Source organism: Girardinichthys multiradiatus, chromosome 17, assembly GCF_021462225.1.
Source record: "Girardinichthys multiradiatus isolate DD_20200921_A chromosome 17, DD_fGirMul_XY1, whole genome shotgun sequence".
In the NCBI taxonomy this organism is placed as follows: domain Eukaryota; kingdom Metazoa; phylum Chordata; class Actinopteri; order Cyprinodontiformes; family Goodeidae; genus Girardinichthys; species Girardinichthys multiradiatus.
The window spans coordinates 7,054,583-7,072,860 of record NC_061809.1 but is presented as its reverse complement, the minus strand read 5'-3'; the positions used below and the strand labels follow the sequence as shown (position 1 = coordinate 7,072,860).

Here is an 18,278-nt window from a genome sequence, read left to right as displayed (position 1 = left end):
ATTGTTTATCAGTTATGTTCTGCAGTTTTGATCATAAATAGAATCAGGTTGAGTGGCTATATGCATAACCTACACAATTTATTTGGCTCACACTTGTAATGTTTTTCAAGAGGTTGCTCAAATTACAAGGTAATAGAAAGCAACACAGTTCAGTAAATAAAACGTGGGCTGAAAACTATGGATACAAAGGAACAACGTCAGTGCATCCAAGCTGGCAATATAATAATGTATTCTAATGTCAAGTAGATTAGAAATTCCTATTTTCAACAGTTGTATAAATAATTTGATTTGTTATTTTAATATGAAAGCTTTTCATGAAATATTTTGAAAACAGATTTGTACTCACACCAAACGCGATTTCTGCGAAAGGAGCGGCCAATTTACATGTTATCCCTATGTAGAGGGGCGTTCAGGAGCGGAGCGGCGCGGTGCAAAGGACGCGGAGGGCGTGGCGCGGAAGGCGTGGCAAGCGAAGCGGGAGCGAAGCGGGAGCAGAGCGAGTTGAAAAATCAGAACTTTTTCCTAAATTCTTGTCGTGTCAACCAATCAGGTACTGGATGTGGCTGTGACGTAGGGTGAAGGACCAAAGCGGAGAAGAAGCGGTTGTCAGTGAAGATGGAGGACCAGATCATAGTGGCGGTGTGTGGCAAGCCAGAGTTGTATGACTCAACTAATTACTTTTACTGAGACAAGTACAGAAAGGACCTGGCCTGGTTATGTTTAGGCACAAATATCTTATATTTAGGAGATGTGGACATTAAAAATCGGCTGTTTTTTTACTGAGCTGAGATTTATTTACTCACCGAAGACATTTGGACAGGCGTTCAGCAGCGGGGATACAGTGCCGGTAAACCGCGGTGAAGTTAGTTTGAAGTTGTATGTTCAAGCTCCGCGGAGTTAGCGGCATCTAGCTCACGGTTGATCCGATTCAGGCACTCAGATTTTCCACGATTGTTTGGTTCGGAAACTTATTGACGGTCCTTGGTGAACCACCGCGCGTCAGAAGAGGGAGCAATAGAGAGCAGCTAGCTGAAATCTGGGTGCCTGACTCGGATCAGCCGTGGGCTGGATGCCGCTGGCTCCGCGGAGCTTGAGTGTCCGGTGTCCGGCTTCGGGCTGGCTTCACTGCGGTCGCCGGTAGTTGGCGTCCCGGAGGCCGATTCGTCTCCCAACGCGGGGCAGCAGATAGTCGAACTGGGTCCTGGATAGACGGAAGTACCGCTGAAATCGACCGTCATCCAGACGCAGCTCCTGGAGTAGGTGGTGGTACTCTCCGAACTGTTCCCGTCCCTGAAGAATCTGGTGAACCCAGGGACGTTGACGTCGGCTGCGTTTTTCGGCACTCCACAGGTAAAACACCTGATTATCCGTGAAATCCATGTCCGCCATGTTCAGTTGAAACCAGCAAGCAGCAGATGGAAACTCCTCCTATTTGATGACGCGGCGAAGTGTTGCCGCTTGTTGCCGAATGCCAATGCGGAGTTCACGCAGAATGTGAAGCGGGCAAAAGCACACAAATGAGGCCAAAAATTGGCAGAAATCGCGTTTGGTGTGAACGCACCATTATAGTTACTGTTTACCAAATGAAAATAAAATGTTTCTTAACTGTGCTGTTGGCAATATCTCGCAAAAGTTGCAGCTTACAAACTGGCTGATCAATATTAACAATAAAAAAGTCTGTCAATAAATATATTAGAGGTTTTCCTCACTTGGTCTTTTAATTCTTTTAGGAGACCTTGTTCTTTTTTGTGAGTATTTGTTTGAAGAGTTTGGACTTTATCATGAACAGCTAAAATATTTAAGCCTGAACGTTATATTAGCAAGATTAAAACATTGAATATTGTGTTTTCTTTACCTGTAAGCCATAATTATCAAAAACCAAACAACCCCAAATCATAACACAATCAGGGTGTAAATGTATTATTAATCAAACCTATCCATATTTAGAGGTATTTTCAACAAACACAAACATAGGAATCAACAATGAAGAACAAATCATTCTTCCCTACTGATCAATAGAAACATTGATTTGGCTAAAATAATGAATGGACCTTTAGCAACTTATTTAAATAACTCATGTCTAAGCAGTCTGAGATCTTTATCAGACTTTTCCAACCACCTGTTTGGAAAGTTCTCCTGTTCTTATTTTATATCTAGCTATCTCACAGGGGATGGTGACCAGAGGACAGAAAGAAAAGAGGGTTCAGTTGCCTCTTGGTGGGCACCTGTTGGACTTCACTCTCACTGTGATCATAAAACAAAGGCAATCCCCCCTTTGCATTTGGCCTTTCCAAAATCTCGCTTCATACATGAGCAGCAGGCTCCACTTCATCACCGTCTTTCAACGCAGGGAAATATTGGCACAATGTCCTTTAAATTCACCTTGGGGATTGCATCACAGAGGGCCATGTTAATTTCCATCTACCAGTGTTTAGCAGTTCAAACCAGATATGTGTAAAAGAGGATGGCTGTAGTCCTAAATATACCTCAGCTAACCTTATCATATGGTGGATGTTAAGTGTTGTATGAGAGTGTGACCCACAGAGAACTAGTAAAACCTCCTCTATTCTCTGATACATTAAAGAAATAGCATCACAAAACTAAATTCAGAAATTAAAATGATCAAGGCAATAAAATTCGTCAAATCAGATTCACATCTTCAAACAAATCTTTAAATTCATTTAAAAATGTGATTACAGTTTCAACAAAGTCTGTGCCTCAAACATATACAACTTTGTCAAGCTCATTAACTCAAGTTCCTGAGCTGAGTCTAGAGACAAGCTAGACCTTATGTGTTTGCAACAGGAGGCTGTACATCTTCAATACATGTGTTGTGGAAAGTGTAATCTTATCATTTACTTGTTATGGTAGCAGCATCAGAGCCTACAAAAACTGAACAAGCTGATAAACAGACTAGCTCTGTTCTACGGATGGTTATTGAGCTTGGTGAACCCATTGAGAAAAAAGGATGTTTCAGAAAATGAAAAACATTACAGACTATCCCACACTTCCCTCACAACAAAGTATGACCAAACTTACTTGAATAAATATAGAGAAAAAGTAGCATTAACTAAGATTGCATCTCAGGGTTTACATTGTATTTTAAATTGACAGTGTTTCATACATTTTCTGTTCTTTGTTAAAGTGGTGTCAACATGAAAGCCTCCATTCGGTCATCTGGACCTTCCAAAATCACCATTTTACCAAAATCAAAAGGTAAAGGTTACTATATTGTCAGTGAATTTACAACAATTAGTCATGAACTGTTCAACAAAAATAGGAAAAGAGCAAACAGTTGTCAGATTTTAAGCATGACTTCCTTAGAAATCTTTGTCATCTGGAATTCTATCTGATTGGTTACAGATAAATACATGATTATACTGTATCTAATTGGATATGATTTAACTTAGTAGCTTTTGATTGAAATGCAGCTAGATTCAATTTGATTGGAGTGCTCTGAGACAACTTTAGTCTTTAATAAGCACATAAACTGAGTTACAGTAAAATAAAGCATGTGCCTGTTAATCAGGTCTTACTATATGGACTTAGTGACAAGTGCGTTTTTTTTGGAATGACCCATAAAATACTGATCATGTATGAAATGTGATTAATTTACAGCAGCTGTTTTCAGCTAAAGTTGTTGTCATAACACACAATCACTAAATGCCATTTATTTTTTCTCCCAGTTGTCAATGAAACAGTCCCAATTTACACATCAGGTAAAGTATAATTAGTGTAATTGTGTAAAATTTTAATATCCAAAAATTATTATGGTTATAATCATCACTCTTTTAAATCTAAAGTGATATTATGAAATAGACAAATACTTAAAAGCATGTTTTTGGTCTTGTTTTCTTTTTTTGGATGTTTTTTTGAAAATCCCTTCTGATCTTTAAGGTCTAGGAGAAGCCGTGAGGACTAGACCTGCTGGTTATTACTATCAGGGTGCATGGCGAGCACTTGATGGCACCACAGTTCGTCAGTTTAACAACGGCACAGCAATGAGCCAGTGTCTGAAAGGGAAGGTGGTCCACCTGTATGGAGACTCCACCATCAGACAGTGGTTTGAATATTTAGTTGCAAAAATACCAGGTAGATGCCAAGTAGAAATGTCTGCCAGCAATGAGAATTGGTTCACACTTCTTTCTGATCTATTCTCTGTTATACATTCAGATCTCAAGTTGTTTGACCTGAAAAATCCCCCAAAAACTGGACCATTTATGGCCTTGGATTATACAAACAACATCTTAGTGACATTCCGCTGCCATGGTCCTCCTATTCGTGCTCCTGTGTTGCCGGTCAGTCAGTTACATTTTGTTGCCAACGAACTGGACAGTGTGGTTGGAGGTAACAACACTGTTGTAGTTATTGGGGTTTGGGCACACTTCAGCACTTTTCCTGTGGAGGTCTACGTTCGACGTCTGCTGAGCATAAGGAGGGCAGTGGTGCGGCTATTAACTAGGGCTCCAGATACACTGGTTGTCATCAGGACTGCTAATCCTAAGAGGCTGACAGTGCAAGAGTCAGTGACCACTGATGATTTTTATTTTTTACAACGTGATAAGATACTCAGGGCAATATTCAAAGAAGTGAATGTCCGACTGCTGGATGCCTGGGAGATGAGCCAGGCCCACTACCTTCCACATGACCTCCACCCACCACCTCCCATTATTAAGAATATGATAGATGTTGTTTTGTCCCACATATGCCCCAGTGGTGAACTTTAAAGAAGCATCCAAGAAGTAGAATACTGTAGATCTGGGTAGTCGGGGAAGATATTGGTGATTGGTAACACTTACTTTACAGTTTGACCTCTATCTTCAATGTGTTAAATATTCAATAAAAATACACTAAGAACTTAGTGTCTTTCCTCAACTCTTTTCAAGTTTAATTTTTCTACTATATGATGTAATCGTGACATGAATCACTGTAGAACTGTGCATTGGTATCTCCAGAAAGAGCTATGCAATTGGTGTAGCTCATTGTTTATCAGTTATGTTCTGCAGTTTTGATCATAAATAGAATCAGGTTGAGTGGCTATATGCATAACCTACACAATTTATTTGGCTCACACTTGTAATGTTTTTCAAGAGGTTGCTCAAATTACAAGGTAATAGAAAGCAACACAGTTCAGTAAATAAAACGTGGGCTGAAAACTATGGATACAAAGGAACAACGTCAGTGCATCCAAGCTGGCAATATAATAATGTATTCTAATGTCAAGTAGATTAGAAATTCCTATTTTCAACAGTTGTATAAATAATTTGATTTGTTATTTTAATATGAAAGCTTTTCATGAAATATTTTGAAAACAGATTTGTACTCACACCAAACGCGATTTCTGCGAAAGGAGCGGCCAATTTACATGTTATCCCTATGTAGAGGGGCGTTCAGGAGCGGAGCGGCGCGGTGCAAAGGACGCGGAGGGCGTGGCGCGGAAGGCGTGGCAAGCGAAGCGGGAGCGAAGCGGGAGCAGAGCGAGTTGAAAAATCAGAACTTTTTCCTAAATTCTTGTCGTGTCAACCAATCAGGTACTGGATGTGGCTGTGACGTAGGGTGAAGGACCAAAGCGGAGAAGAAGCGGTTGTCAGTGAAGATGGAGGACCAGATCATAGTGGCGGTGTGTGGCAAGCCAGAGTTGTATGACTCAACTAATTACTTTTACTGAGACAAGTACAGAAAGGACCTGGCCTGGTTATGTTTAGGCACAAATATCTTATATTTAGGAGATGTGGACATTAAAAATCGGCTGTTTTTTTACTGAGCTGAGATTTATTTACTCACCGAAGACATTTGGACAGGCGTTCAGCAGCGGGGATACAGTGCCGGTAAACCGCGGTGAAGTTAGTTTGAAGTTGTATGTTCAAGCTCCGCGGAGTTAGCGGCATCTAGCTCACGGTTGATCCGATTCAGGCACTCAGATTTTCCACGATTGTTTGGTTCGGAAACTTATTGACGGTCCTTGGTGAACCACCGCGCGTCAGAAGAGGGAGCAATAGAGAGCAGCTAGCTGAAATCTGGGTGCCTGACTCGGATCAGCCGTGGGCTGGATGCCGCTGGCTCCGCGGAGCTTGAGTGTCCGGTGTCCGGCTTCGGGCTGGCTTCACTGCGGTCGCCGGTAGTTGGCGTCCCGGAGGCCGATTCGTCTCCCAACGCGGGGCAGCAGATAGTCGAACTGGGTCCTGGATAGACGGAAGTACCGCTGAAATCGACCGTCATCCAGACGCAGCTCCTGGAGTAGGTGGTGGTACTCTCCGAACTGTTCCCGTCCCTGAAGAATCTGGTGAACCCAGGGACGTTGACGTCGGCTGCGTTTTTCGGCACTCCACAGGTAAAACACCTGATTATCCGTGAAATCCATGTCCGCCATGTTCAGTTGAAACCAGCAAGCAGCAGATGGAAACTCCTCCTATTTGATGACGCGGCGAAGTGTTGCCGCTTGTTGCCGAATGCCAATGCGGAGTTCACGCAGAATGTGAAGCGGGCAAAAGCACACAAATGAGGCCAAAAATTGGCAGAAATCGCGTTTGGTGTGAACGCACCATTATAGTTACTGTTTACCAAATGAAAATAAAATGTAATAAAATCAACCAAGCAAAAAATAAATAAATTAAAATGTTAGACTATAAATAACATAATTTCTCTGAAAAATGTACAGGGATGCCCAAGTCAAGTCCTATCCCTTCTCCAACACAGAATTCAAATGAATGGCTTGTTACCAGACATTTGCAGAGGTAATCGACATGCTGATGAGGGAATTCACCCATTTGATTCTGGCTTGTGCAGAGATGCAGGTATGCATCCAAAACCTGCAGGATAATAGCTCAAGAGGACTGGAGTTGGGTACCCTTGTGTATTTTACAAGATACAAAATAGTGGATGAAGTAGGACCGAATTGCTGGTGGCATTGGGGGGGGAGGCGATTAAGGAAGGCAAGGGTTATTAAAACAAACAGTTCAATTTACGAAATAAAGCAGATAACAAAATTATAAACAGAGGAAACAAGTAAAAACTGCAAACACCTGGCATAGAAACAAAGACTGTAACTGGGATGATACCAAGAGGATTAGACAATGAATTTAACAAAGATAGTGTTGGCGCGTCCACAACCCCATGGCAGAAGCTTGAGCAGGAGGCAAATCATCCTCACCTCCTTCAGGAGCAAAAGCTCAAGGCAGGTTGCCCCTTTTCCCTATTTGATGAATATTGAGAAAGTAAAGAACTTAATAAGTTACTGTAACTGTCATGATTTGGGGTTGTTTGGTTTTTGGTTTCGGATTTTTTCCTTATGTTTTTCACTGTTCAAGTTTTGAATCATGTTTCTGTTTATTTTCCTGGTCATGCTTTTGTTTTGTCGTCTTGTTCATGTTTTGTCAAGTTTGGTTTTCAGATCTGGTTATGCTGTTGCTTCATGTTTTTCTAGTTTGTGTTCAAGAGTCATATATTCACACCTGTTCTGTTAGTCTTCGCGGAAACATCTCTCATGCTCATGTCTAGCTCTTATGCTCATGTCTAGTTCTCATGCTCATGTCTAATTCTCATGCTCATGTCTAGTTCTCAAACCAAGTCTTGTCTTTTTGATCATGCCATGCCTGTCTTGCCTGCCCGTTCGTTTTGTTCCTGCCTCCTGCTGAGTGTGAGTTTTCGTAATTAAACCTTTTTTTTACTTACCATCACGCTGCCTGCTCGTCTGCATTCTGGGGTCCAATATCAAGTAAACCGTGACAGTAACGCAGGATAAAAAAAAGGCATGTGAGCAGCGGCATCTGATGAAACAATGCATGAGGCATGAAATCGGGAGCAAATTTTATATTGCCTATACCTTAAAACACAAAATAAATGAGTTTCAAACACAAATATTATCAGAAAGGTCTAAATATTTCTGTCTTAAAAATTGTTTTGTCAAGACCAGATGAAGCTAAATATATTGCAATGTTGAATCTTGCTTTATAGATCATATGTATTAAAAACAGAAATACACTTAAAGAGAAATAACAATGTCGAGCACAGCATCATCACCAGCGCTGAACTCGGAGGAATAATTTGACGGAGGCCGGGATCCTCTCTAGCCTTTGTTGCACATTTATTAAGTCACAGATGTCAATGAAGGTCTTCTCTCTAACACATCTCAGGAGAAGAACAGAAGAAGAGCATTTTTCTTTAGCTTGTGGCTCTTAGCGATGGAAACTAAAAACTACACCACACTTGGCAATAAGGCATTCAATATACTTAGGCTACAACATGAGTACACAGATTAAATCTTCTAAAACCCCCACTTGTACACAGGTTGCACAAAATCTGAACAGAAATTACACTATAACCTACAGTACAGAAGTGGATCTCTTCCACTCTTTTAAACACTGAAGATAGAGTCTGCAAACTTTCTCAGTTTTAGCCAAGAAACAGGTGTGTTCGTGATTTATTTAACCTTCGTTTACAATGGATCTTACAAAATGATAATTAATATCCACGTTTGCACCTTTGTCTGCTCACAGGGTTTTTGGCCAAATATGTTTTTCCCTGGTTGTCTCCATACACTACCGTCTGTGTGTATTTGTCACCATCAATGCATTCCATTAACTTCTTTAAATATATACACTGTTGAATCGTTGAGGCTAGAGCCATATATTTTGCCTCACAAGTAGAAAATGCTACTGTTGGCTGTTTCTTAGTTTTCCAAGAAGCTAAAGGACTTTTCTTACTTAGGCTTACACAGAAACATGTAGTGCTGCATATTTCGGTTGTGTCATCTGCACAGACAGCATTACTATAGGCCAGTAGACCTAACATCTCACTGTTGTTTCTCCTGAAACACAGCTTTCTGTTTGTAGATCCCTTGAGATACCTACATGTTTCACGGTAACCCATTGTTCCTCTGTTGGCTCACAAAAATATTGTGATAACTTGCTCACCACAAAATTTAGAAAGATTTTTTTTAAAGATTTATAAGGCTGCCTACTGCCTCTCTATACATTTTTACATCTCTCATCACAACAGCATTGTCTATGTAACACAATTTTTGGTCACAGGGTGTTTCTCTGAGCTTACAATTCTGCATGTTAAACCTTGTCAGCATCTTGTTCACATATGTTTGTGACATTTTCAGATATTCATCAGACTGAACAAAATCGATAGTAAGACAATTGTCAGGATCTTCCATTTTGGGTTTTGGGTTTGTTTACTTTCTCAGTTAGGTGTTTCTATTCCTTTTGGTTTAGCAGTTATGTTTGTTTATTCCTTCTGTCATCCTGATAGTTTTGTTCTCTCTCCTGCCCCCTAGTTTTAGTATTTCTTTCTCCCCTCGCCCATAGTTCCCTTGGTGGTTGCTTTTACATTTATTTATAACTTAGAATGGTTTCTCCTCTGGTTATTATAATTATTATTAGAACAGTTCTCTTTGCTTCTTTGGGTTTTCTAGTTTAGTTTCTCGCTTAGTGTTTCTGTGATTGTTTACTGTTAGGTTATTCTTGCTACATTCTTCTAGTTTTCCCTTTCTCCTTTGGCCTAAGACCCCATTTTGTTATTTACCCAGTTGCTTGTTCCCCTTAAGGGTAGTTGTTCTTTCCCAGCCTAGCTCTTTAGTATAGTTCTTCATGTCCCTGCTTTGTCTAGTTAGTTTCTTGCGGAATTAGGTTTGTGTTTTATGTTAGGGTTTTTATTTATATAGGTGTCCTTAGGTCTGTTTTCCATTAGTTTAGCTTTTTCCCATGCCCCTGTTTAGTTCTTCTTAGAATTACTATTTATGTTAGTTTATGTTTAGGTTTCTTTTCCCTAGAGTTGTCTTTAGTTTAATTTTCCCCTCCTGTCTCTGCACTCTCTAGCTCCCGTTTCCATATTAACATATTCCCTCAGTTCCCTGCAGCCTGGTCCACACCTGTTTCCTCTGATTACCTGCCTCCCTGTCTCATTGGTCCATACTCCACTTCCTTCAGTTTATAAACTCTCTAGTTTTCATTGTTCCCCACTGGTTCCTTACGTTGACAACCCTGTTGTATTCCCGAGTTCCTCCTTATAGTTTTTTTTGTCTCCTTACTGTACTCCTGGACTACTTTCCTGTAAGTCTTTGCTTTAATATTAAAAACATCTTCTACTCACCATGCAGCCTCCTCGCCATGATCTGCATTTTGGTCCTGCCAACAAACCCGCAACTCTGACAAAAACACTTAAGCCTGCCCAAATCTTTAACCCAAAATCTGACTGAAAGCATCTCCTACACATCATTAATTACTTTTTCATTGCTTGCTGCAATTATCAAATCATCAACCATGGTGATCATAGTTTTCTCATGTTGTGTCTCCTTGGTGTAAATGTAGTGGTCTGCTGAATTTTGCATGAAACCATTAACGCTGGCTCCTATTCCAATTTCGGCCAGATTGTTTCACCCCGTACAAAGATTTTTCTAGCTTACACACCAAATCATCCCCTTCCTCATAACCTTCTGGTTAATCAGTGTATATTTCATAATCAATGGGATAGTGTAAGTAAGCAGTTTTCACATCCATTTGATGGAGTAACAGATCCTCCTGTGGTACCCTTTGCAGATGTTTCACCATAATCTATTCCCATCTTCTGGCTGTAACCCTGAGCTATAAATCTTGGTTTAATTCGCCCCTGGACTGGGTCGCGGCGGCAGCAGACTCAGCAGTGACACCAAGACGTCCCTGTCACTAGACACCTCCTAAAGCTCCTCCGGGGGGAGCCCAAGGCATTCCCAGGCCAGCCGAGAGACATAGTCCCTCCAGCGTGTCCTGGGCCATCCCCTGGGCCTCCTCCTGGTGGGACATGCCTGGAACACCTCCCGAGGAATGCGTCCAGGAGGCATCCGGTATAGATGCCCGAGCCACCTCAACTGGCTCCTCTCGATGTGGAGGAGCAGCGGCTCTACTCCGAGCCCCTCCCGAATGGCCGAGCTCCTCACCCTATCTCTAAGGGAGTGCCCGGCCACCCTACGGAGGAAGCTAATTTCAGCCGCTTGTATCCGGGATCTCGTTCTTTCAGTCATGGCCCAAAGTTCACGGCCATAGGTGAGGGTAGGAACGTAAATCGAGAGCTTCGCTTTTCGGCTCAGCTCTCTCTTCACCACAATGGACCGGCACAGTGCCCCCATTACTGCGGCGGCTGCACCGATCCGTTTGTCGATCTCCCGCTCCATTCTTCCCTCACTCGTGAACAAATCCCCGAAATACTTGAACACCTCCACTTGAGGCAGGAACTCCCCTCCAACCTGAAGAGGACAAGCCACCCTTTTCCGGTCGAGTACCATGGCCTCTGACATGGAGGATCTGATCTTTATCCCAGCTGCTTCACACTCGGCTGCGAACCGTCACAGAGCATGCTGTAGGTCTTGGCATGTCATCTGCAAAAAGAAGAGATGAAATCCACTGGTCCCCAAACCAGACCCCCTCCAGCTCTTGGCTGCGTCTAGAAATCCTGTCCATAAAAGTTATGAACAGGACCGGTGACAAAGGGCAGCCCTGCCAGAGTCCAACATGCACTGGGAACATGTCAGACTTAGTGCGGACGAAACTCCCGCTCCGCTCGTACAGGGACCGGATGGTCCCTAATAAAGGGCCCCCGATTCTATACTCCTGGAGCACCCCCCACAGGGCATGACGAGGGACACTGTCGAATGCTTTCTCCAGGTCCACAAACTCCCATGAACCCTCCGCCAGGCGTTCCCAGCAGACCATCACTATGCGCTTGGGCCTGCCAAGTGTGTCCGGCTTTCTCCTCCTCCAGCGGATCCAACTCACCACCAGGTGGTGATCAGTGGACAGCTCAGCCCCTCCAATAACAAAACACCAGTCAGATTCAGATCGGGGAGGCCATTCCTCCCGATCACGCCTCTCCAGGTGTCACTGTCGTTTCCCACGTGGGCGTTGAAGTCCCCCAGCAGAATAATGGAGTCCCCGGGAGGGGCACTATCCAGCACCCCCAAGGGAAACCAAGAAGGCCGGGTGCTCCGCACTACTGCTCAGCCCGTATGCCGAAACGACAGTCAGACACCTATCCCCAACCCGAAGGCGCAGGGATGCGACCCTCTCATCCACTCATCCAATATTAAATGTTAAATAATATATTCATATTCATAATCACACCATCCTGGCATCCCTGGGTGGCCATTACTATGAACAGCTTGCACTGTACATACATGAAAATGAATAAACAACCATTGTACATTATTGATGCACTGAGTGATGATCTTAAAATCTGCTGTCACTGGTCACAATAGGACCCAAAACATCAGAGTTCTAACATTAGATGTCACTGATTATATTTAAGAGAACATTATAACTTGTGACATTCCTGGAGTTCACAATTTTAGAATTTTTTTGTCAAAGTTAATATCTCCGTGCTAGTAACAATCAACTCATAGGCAAAATTTGTAGATGTTTTGAAGATGTTTCTTCTGTGTAAGCAATAACTTGAGACTTGATTTAACTTCAGTTAAGCTCACTGTCAGACAGACAGTTGCTGCACATCTGACCACAATTTGTAACTAAATTAACTGTGCAGTTACTTTTAGCATTTGACCTTAGATTTGTGATGCATGTATCCATTCAGGAACTTTATAGTTTGTTTTATGTTTTGAAAGAGCAGGATTTGGAGATGGAGAAGGCTGTTGCTGATCTCATCTTCTTCTCAAATCCCCAGTAGGTCGTGGGAGATGGCTGCTCACACTGAGCCTGGTTCTGCTGGATGTTTCTTCCTGTTAAAAGGGAGTTTTTTCTTCTCCTCACTGTTGTTACATGCATGCTCAGAGTGAGGGACTCCTTCAAAGTCAACGCCAGTGACTGTCCACTGTCACTACATGCTCATCCAGGAGGAGTGACTGCTACAAGTCTCTGACTCGATGCAATCTGCAGGGTTTCCTTAGATAGAAAAACGTTTTATCCAATTTGAATAAATAACTGAATCTGACTGCACTGTTCAATGGTTCAGATTAATTGGAATGTGTGTACCTGACTTTGTGAAGTGCTCTGAGATTACATATGTTGTGAATTGGCGCTATATAAATAAACTGAATTCAATTCAATCTTTTTGTCTCCAGATTAGTGGAATGCTTTAAATCAATCTAACCTTGCTACATGTGATAAAGAGCTTCAAGAATTACTTGACCTAATTGAAAGTCCAACTAGAGAGATTCAGATTTCAGATGTTGTTGGTAGGCTTACCTTCTGTATCAGCAGAAATCCCAACTGGAAGCTAAAAGATATTTTCAGTTACAGACTGACCATAAGATGGCTCTTCAAAGAGAGAATGCTGTGAAGCAGGCCCTCAAGGTTCCTAAGAGCACAGTGGCCTCCATAATACTGAAATGGAAAATGTTTGGGACGACCAGAACTCTTTCTAGACCTGGCAGTCCAGCCAAACTGAGCAATCCTTGGTGGAAGATGTAAAGAGGAACCCGAAGATCACTGTGGCTGAGCTCCAAAGATGCAGTAGGGAGATGGGACAAAGTTCTAAAAAGTCAACTATCACTGCAGCCCCCTCCACCAGTCACGGCTTTGTGGCAGAGTAGCCCAGCAGTAGCCTCTCCTCAATGTGAGGCGCATGAAAGCCGCATAGAGTTTGCCAAAAAACACATGAAAGACTCCCAGACTGTTAGAAATAAGATTCTCTGGTCTGATGAGGCAAAGATTGAACTTTTTGGTGTTAATTCTAAGCGGTATGTGTGGAGCAAACCAGGCACTGCTCATCACGTGCCCAATGCAATCCCAGCAGTGAAAGATGGTGGTGGCAGCATCATCAGCCCTGACCTAAACACAATTGAGCATATGTGGAGAGACCTAAAAATGGCTGTCCACCAACATTCACTATCCAACCGGAAGGAACTGGAGAGGATCTGCAAAGAAGAATGGCAGAGGATCCCCAAATCCAGGTGTGAAAAACTTGTTGCATCAAGAAGACTCATGGCTGTACTAGCCCAAAAGGGTGCTTCTACTCAATACTGAGCAAAGGGTCTGAATACTTATGACCAAGTGATATTTCAGTTTTTCTTTTTTAATAAATTTGCAAACTTTTCTACATTTCAGGTTTTTTTCTGTCTAGATCGGATGCTGAGTATACATTAATGAGTGTTTTTGATTTTAGCAAATGGCTGCAATAAAACAAAGAGTGAAAAATTTGAAAGGGGTTTGAATACTTTCCATACCCACTGTAATTAGTTACCACCCACAACAAATTGTGCAGTTGGTAAAACAAATTCAGGTTTGTGATTTATTAAACCTGAAACAGATTGTTGCTGCAGTTTCTGCGTCTATACTTAGCACGCTTGAAAGGCAGGTGCAAACCGGCAGGCAAAAATGTCTGCAGTCATTATGGCGGGATGGAGATATAGATGCAATGACAGATGACGGAGAGAAAGAAACATTTGTGTACATGACAACATATTTTGACTGTCAGAAATAAAAATAGTAGCTATACCATCTATGCAGCAGGGCCATTTTGGAGCTGCAGCATTAAAATTCCAGCGCATCATCACTTTATGTCTGGATGTACAGGAGGAGTGCTTCCATACAGCCCAGCAACGGTGGCGCAGCTTATAGTTGTCGGCTGCATGTTTGCATCGGGACTGCAGACCATTCTTTTATGTGTCCTTTAATGTGGGTGGAAAAGTTAATGAACAGCTGAAAAATGGTAGCTCTCCATACAGGATGAAAAGTCTTTAATGAGGGGGTGGCTGTCCAAGTCTATGTGAATGTTGTAATCACCCAGCAAAATAAATTTTGGTGAGAAAGCAGAGGGTGAGGAGAGCAGCAAAGTCCTTCATGAAAGAGCTATTGGGTTTCGGTGGACATTAAATAGCTGCAACAATGGTGGGAGTAGGGCCAGAGAGCAGACACGCAGCCAGCACGAAGACCAGATGGAATTTATGGGATTGGACTTGTCGTAGCTGAAGTTACGGCGAGAGCCACGATAAATGTAGCCCTAATGGGATAGAAGGGCGATGTCCTGGTGAAGAAGAGTAAATGGAGGTGCATTTAGACGGAAACGTAAGTGAAAGAGTTTAGCCGGCGAGTAATGGAGGAGTCCAGTCCCCTGGTGGCAGATAAAGAGCTGGACAGACCAAACCAGAGCAGGCAGCAGATAAAACTTTATAATCCACATGATGGGGACGAAAGGGAGATCCTCAGGATGGATGAAATAAAAAATAAATAATAAACCAAAAAGCAACAGCAGTCAAAAAGCGCCAGCGTCCACTCAGAGGCATGATACATACCTAGTTCTGGCATTTGGGCGGCATGGATAAGGATTGCAACCCAGAGCTTAGTCAGATATAGGAAAAAAAACAAGCATATCAAAGCATGTTGCTGAAATGAGTGCTGGGAGTTGTTAGGTATGCAAACTTTGTTCCACAATACCCTCTCTGAGAACACATTTGGGATAATCCAAATTCTGCTTGTTTATTATGCCCAGCCTGTTGGTGTTCTCCTGAAGGATCATATTGAACTGGATGTAATCCATTATTGGGTCATTGCCTCTGCTTGCCAGGTGTGGTGGGCCGCAGTGTGACCGCAGGGCATCTGGACAAATGCCAGTGCTCAGGTAAACACCACTGAGCACACTATACAAACTAAACATAGTGAGCAAGGGCTCACTAATTGCATGTGCATTTTATTTTGCTAACGCACGTTGTTCCAGAGAGGTCTGCATGGGAAATTACAACCTTTTGAAATCCAATCTCTCGGGACCTTGTTGCCAACATATGATCCAATTTCTGGGAATTTGGAAAGCTATATGGATTCAGGACTTCGCTGAATGACAGAGCCGAAGTTACATATACAGGGGTTGGACAATGAAACTGAAACACCTGGTTTTAGACCACAATAATTTATTAGTATGGTGTAGGGCCTCCTTTTGCGGCCAATATAGCGTCAATTTGTCTTGGGAATGACATATACAAGTCCTGCACAGTGGTCAGAGGGATTTTAAGCCATTCTTCTTGCAGGATAGTGGCCAGGTCACTACGTGATACTGGTGGAGGAAAACGTTTCCTGACTCGCTCCTCCAAAACACCCCAAAGTGGCTCAATAATATTTAGATCTGGTGACTGTGCAGACCATGGGAGATGTTCAACTTCACTTTCATGTTCACCAAACCAATCTTTCACCAGTCTTGCTGTGTGTATTGGTGCCTGATACACGGCACCGCCTTCAGGATACAATGTTTGAACCATTGGATGCACATGGTCCTCAAGAATGGTTCGGTAGTCCTTTGCAGTGACGCGCCCATCTAGCACAAGTATTGGGCCAAGGTAATGCCATAATATTCAATTCAAATTCAAAGATACTTTATTGATCCCCGAGGGGAAATTAGAATTCCAGTACAACCCATCCAAACATACATCATGACACAAGACAAGGGGAGGACGGGTCACCGAGGCTTTGCTGCCCACTCACAGGCACTGCCCTTGCTAGATGAGAAAAGAAGCCACATTAGGTAAGTAGAGGGAAAAAATCATATTTCACACTTTATCCTTAGCAGGATACAGTTTGAGATTGCAAAAAACAAAAAAGCAACAAGTTTACAAAACAACATCATGTCGGGAACGGTGAAGGAGGCGTGAGGGGGTGCATATGTTTATCTTAAGCATGTGCGTGTGTGCAAGTGAGTGTGTGCAAGTAAGTCCATGAAACACTGTCACAGAGGCCATTGTCCTTGATGGTACGTTGGAATGTTCATCAACCGGCCACAAAGTTCTGAGCAGGTCCACAGATGTCCTCAGGGAAGGGAGGGGGCAGAAGGAGCAGAGCGTCATACTTACATAACTTCCAGGAGAGGTTGAAGATAGCCAGCCATCAAGGCCGTGCAGGGGAGCCAGATTCAGAAAAACAATAATTATTCGGGTTAGGCTGGCTCCTAATTTTCCATCAGCCTTGAGAGTCTCGCTGGTGCTTCTCAAAGGCGAATCCAAACAGCCAAATTCCTGGTCTTTCACCAGATCCTAGCGAACAACTTTCTCCAAGATTTATCCCATTTCACCCCTGAGTCCAGGAACCGCAACCTGCCTGCGATCCTGTGTAAGGATCACATCCAGTCTGCGATTCAGCTCACGTAACATCTCAGTCTGAGTGCTGATCGCCCTGAAGATCCCATCATACATGCCAGGCAGCCTCACAATTGCCAGAACAGCTGCTGGCATTCTCCGAATTTCTCGATATGCCAGGTAACCGCTGACTCCAAAAAGCAGAAATCCTGATATCAAACATCCAATTATATACATATCTTCCACATCCTCGACTGACATTATCGACAAACACACAATCCTCCACTTCTGCCAGGAGTCCATTATGTATCCAGAGAAAAACGTCCAGTCCGGATAAGTTGGGCTCTCCTTCACCCTGTCTTCTCCTCGAGAAAATTTGATCAATTGCATTGAGAGACCAGCTGACCAAATCCATAACTAAGAATTTGGAAGATATGCAAGAAAAGGCTCCAAAGACAAGACACAGAGCTGAAGCAGGGCAGATATGGGAGGGGGTGCGGGAGACAGAGAAAAAGCGTCCTCCTCCACCGAGAGCAGAAAGAAAAGGCAGCCCAAACCATCACTAATCCACCCCCATGCTTCACTCTGGGCATGCAACATTTTGGGTGGTACGCTTCTTTGGTGCTTCTCCACACCATAACTCTCCCGGATGTGGGAAAAACAGTAAAGGTGGACTCATCAGAGAACAATACATGTTTCACATTGTCCACAGTCCAAGAATTGCGCTCCTTGCACCATTGAAACCGACGTCTGGCATTGGCATGAGAGACCAAAGGTTTGGCTATAACAGCCCGGCTGTGTATTTTGACCCTGTGGAGCTCCCGACGGACAGTTCTGCTGGAAACAGGAGAGTTGAGGTGCACATTTAATTCTACCGTGATTTGGGCAGCCATGGTTTTATGTTTTCTGGATACAATCGGGTTAGCACCCGAACATCCCTTTCAGACAGCTTCCTCTTGCGTCCACAGTTAATCCTGTTGGATGTGGTTCGTCCTTCTTGGTGGTATGCTGACATTATCCCGGATACCGTGGCTCTTGATACATCACAAAGACTTGCTGTCTTGGTCACAGATGTGCCAGCAAGATGTGCACCAACAATTTGTCCTCTTTTGAACTCTGGTATGTCACCCATAATATTGTGTGCATTTCAATATTTTGAGCAAAACTGTGCTCTTACCCTGCTAATTGAACCTTCACACTCTGAACTTACTGGTGCAATGTGCAATCAATGAAGACTGGCTATCAGGCTTGTCCAATTTAGCCATGAAACCTCCCATACTAAAATGAC

General features: G+C 43.0%; 1 protein-coding gene across 2 annotated transcripts; it reads left to right on the top strand.

The window, feature by feature from the left end:
* The first annotated feature begins 1,622 nt into the window (after window positions 1-1,622).
* Window positions 1,623-4,875, top strand: LOC124883386 (NXPE family member 3-like). Of its 2 annotated transcripts, XM_047390517.1 has the most exons (4): window positions 1,623-3,216; window positions 3,687-3,719; window positions 3,898-4,092; window positions 4,174-4,875. In XM_047390517.1, the coding sequence occupies exons 1-4, from the start codon at window positions 3,156-3,158 to the stop codon at window positions 4,725-4,727; spliced, it is 843 nt and encodes a 280-aa protein (XP_047246473.1). In that variant the 5' UTR covers window positions 1,623-3,155; the 3' UTR covers window positions 4,728-4,875. The 2 variants fall into 2 exon arrangements, with proteins under 2 accessions (XP_047246473.1, XP_047246472.1); XM_047390516.1 differs by having other exon boundaries at window positions 3,898-4,875.
* The last annotated feature ends 13,403 nt before the right edge of the window (window positions 4,876-18,278 follow it).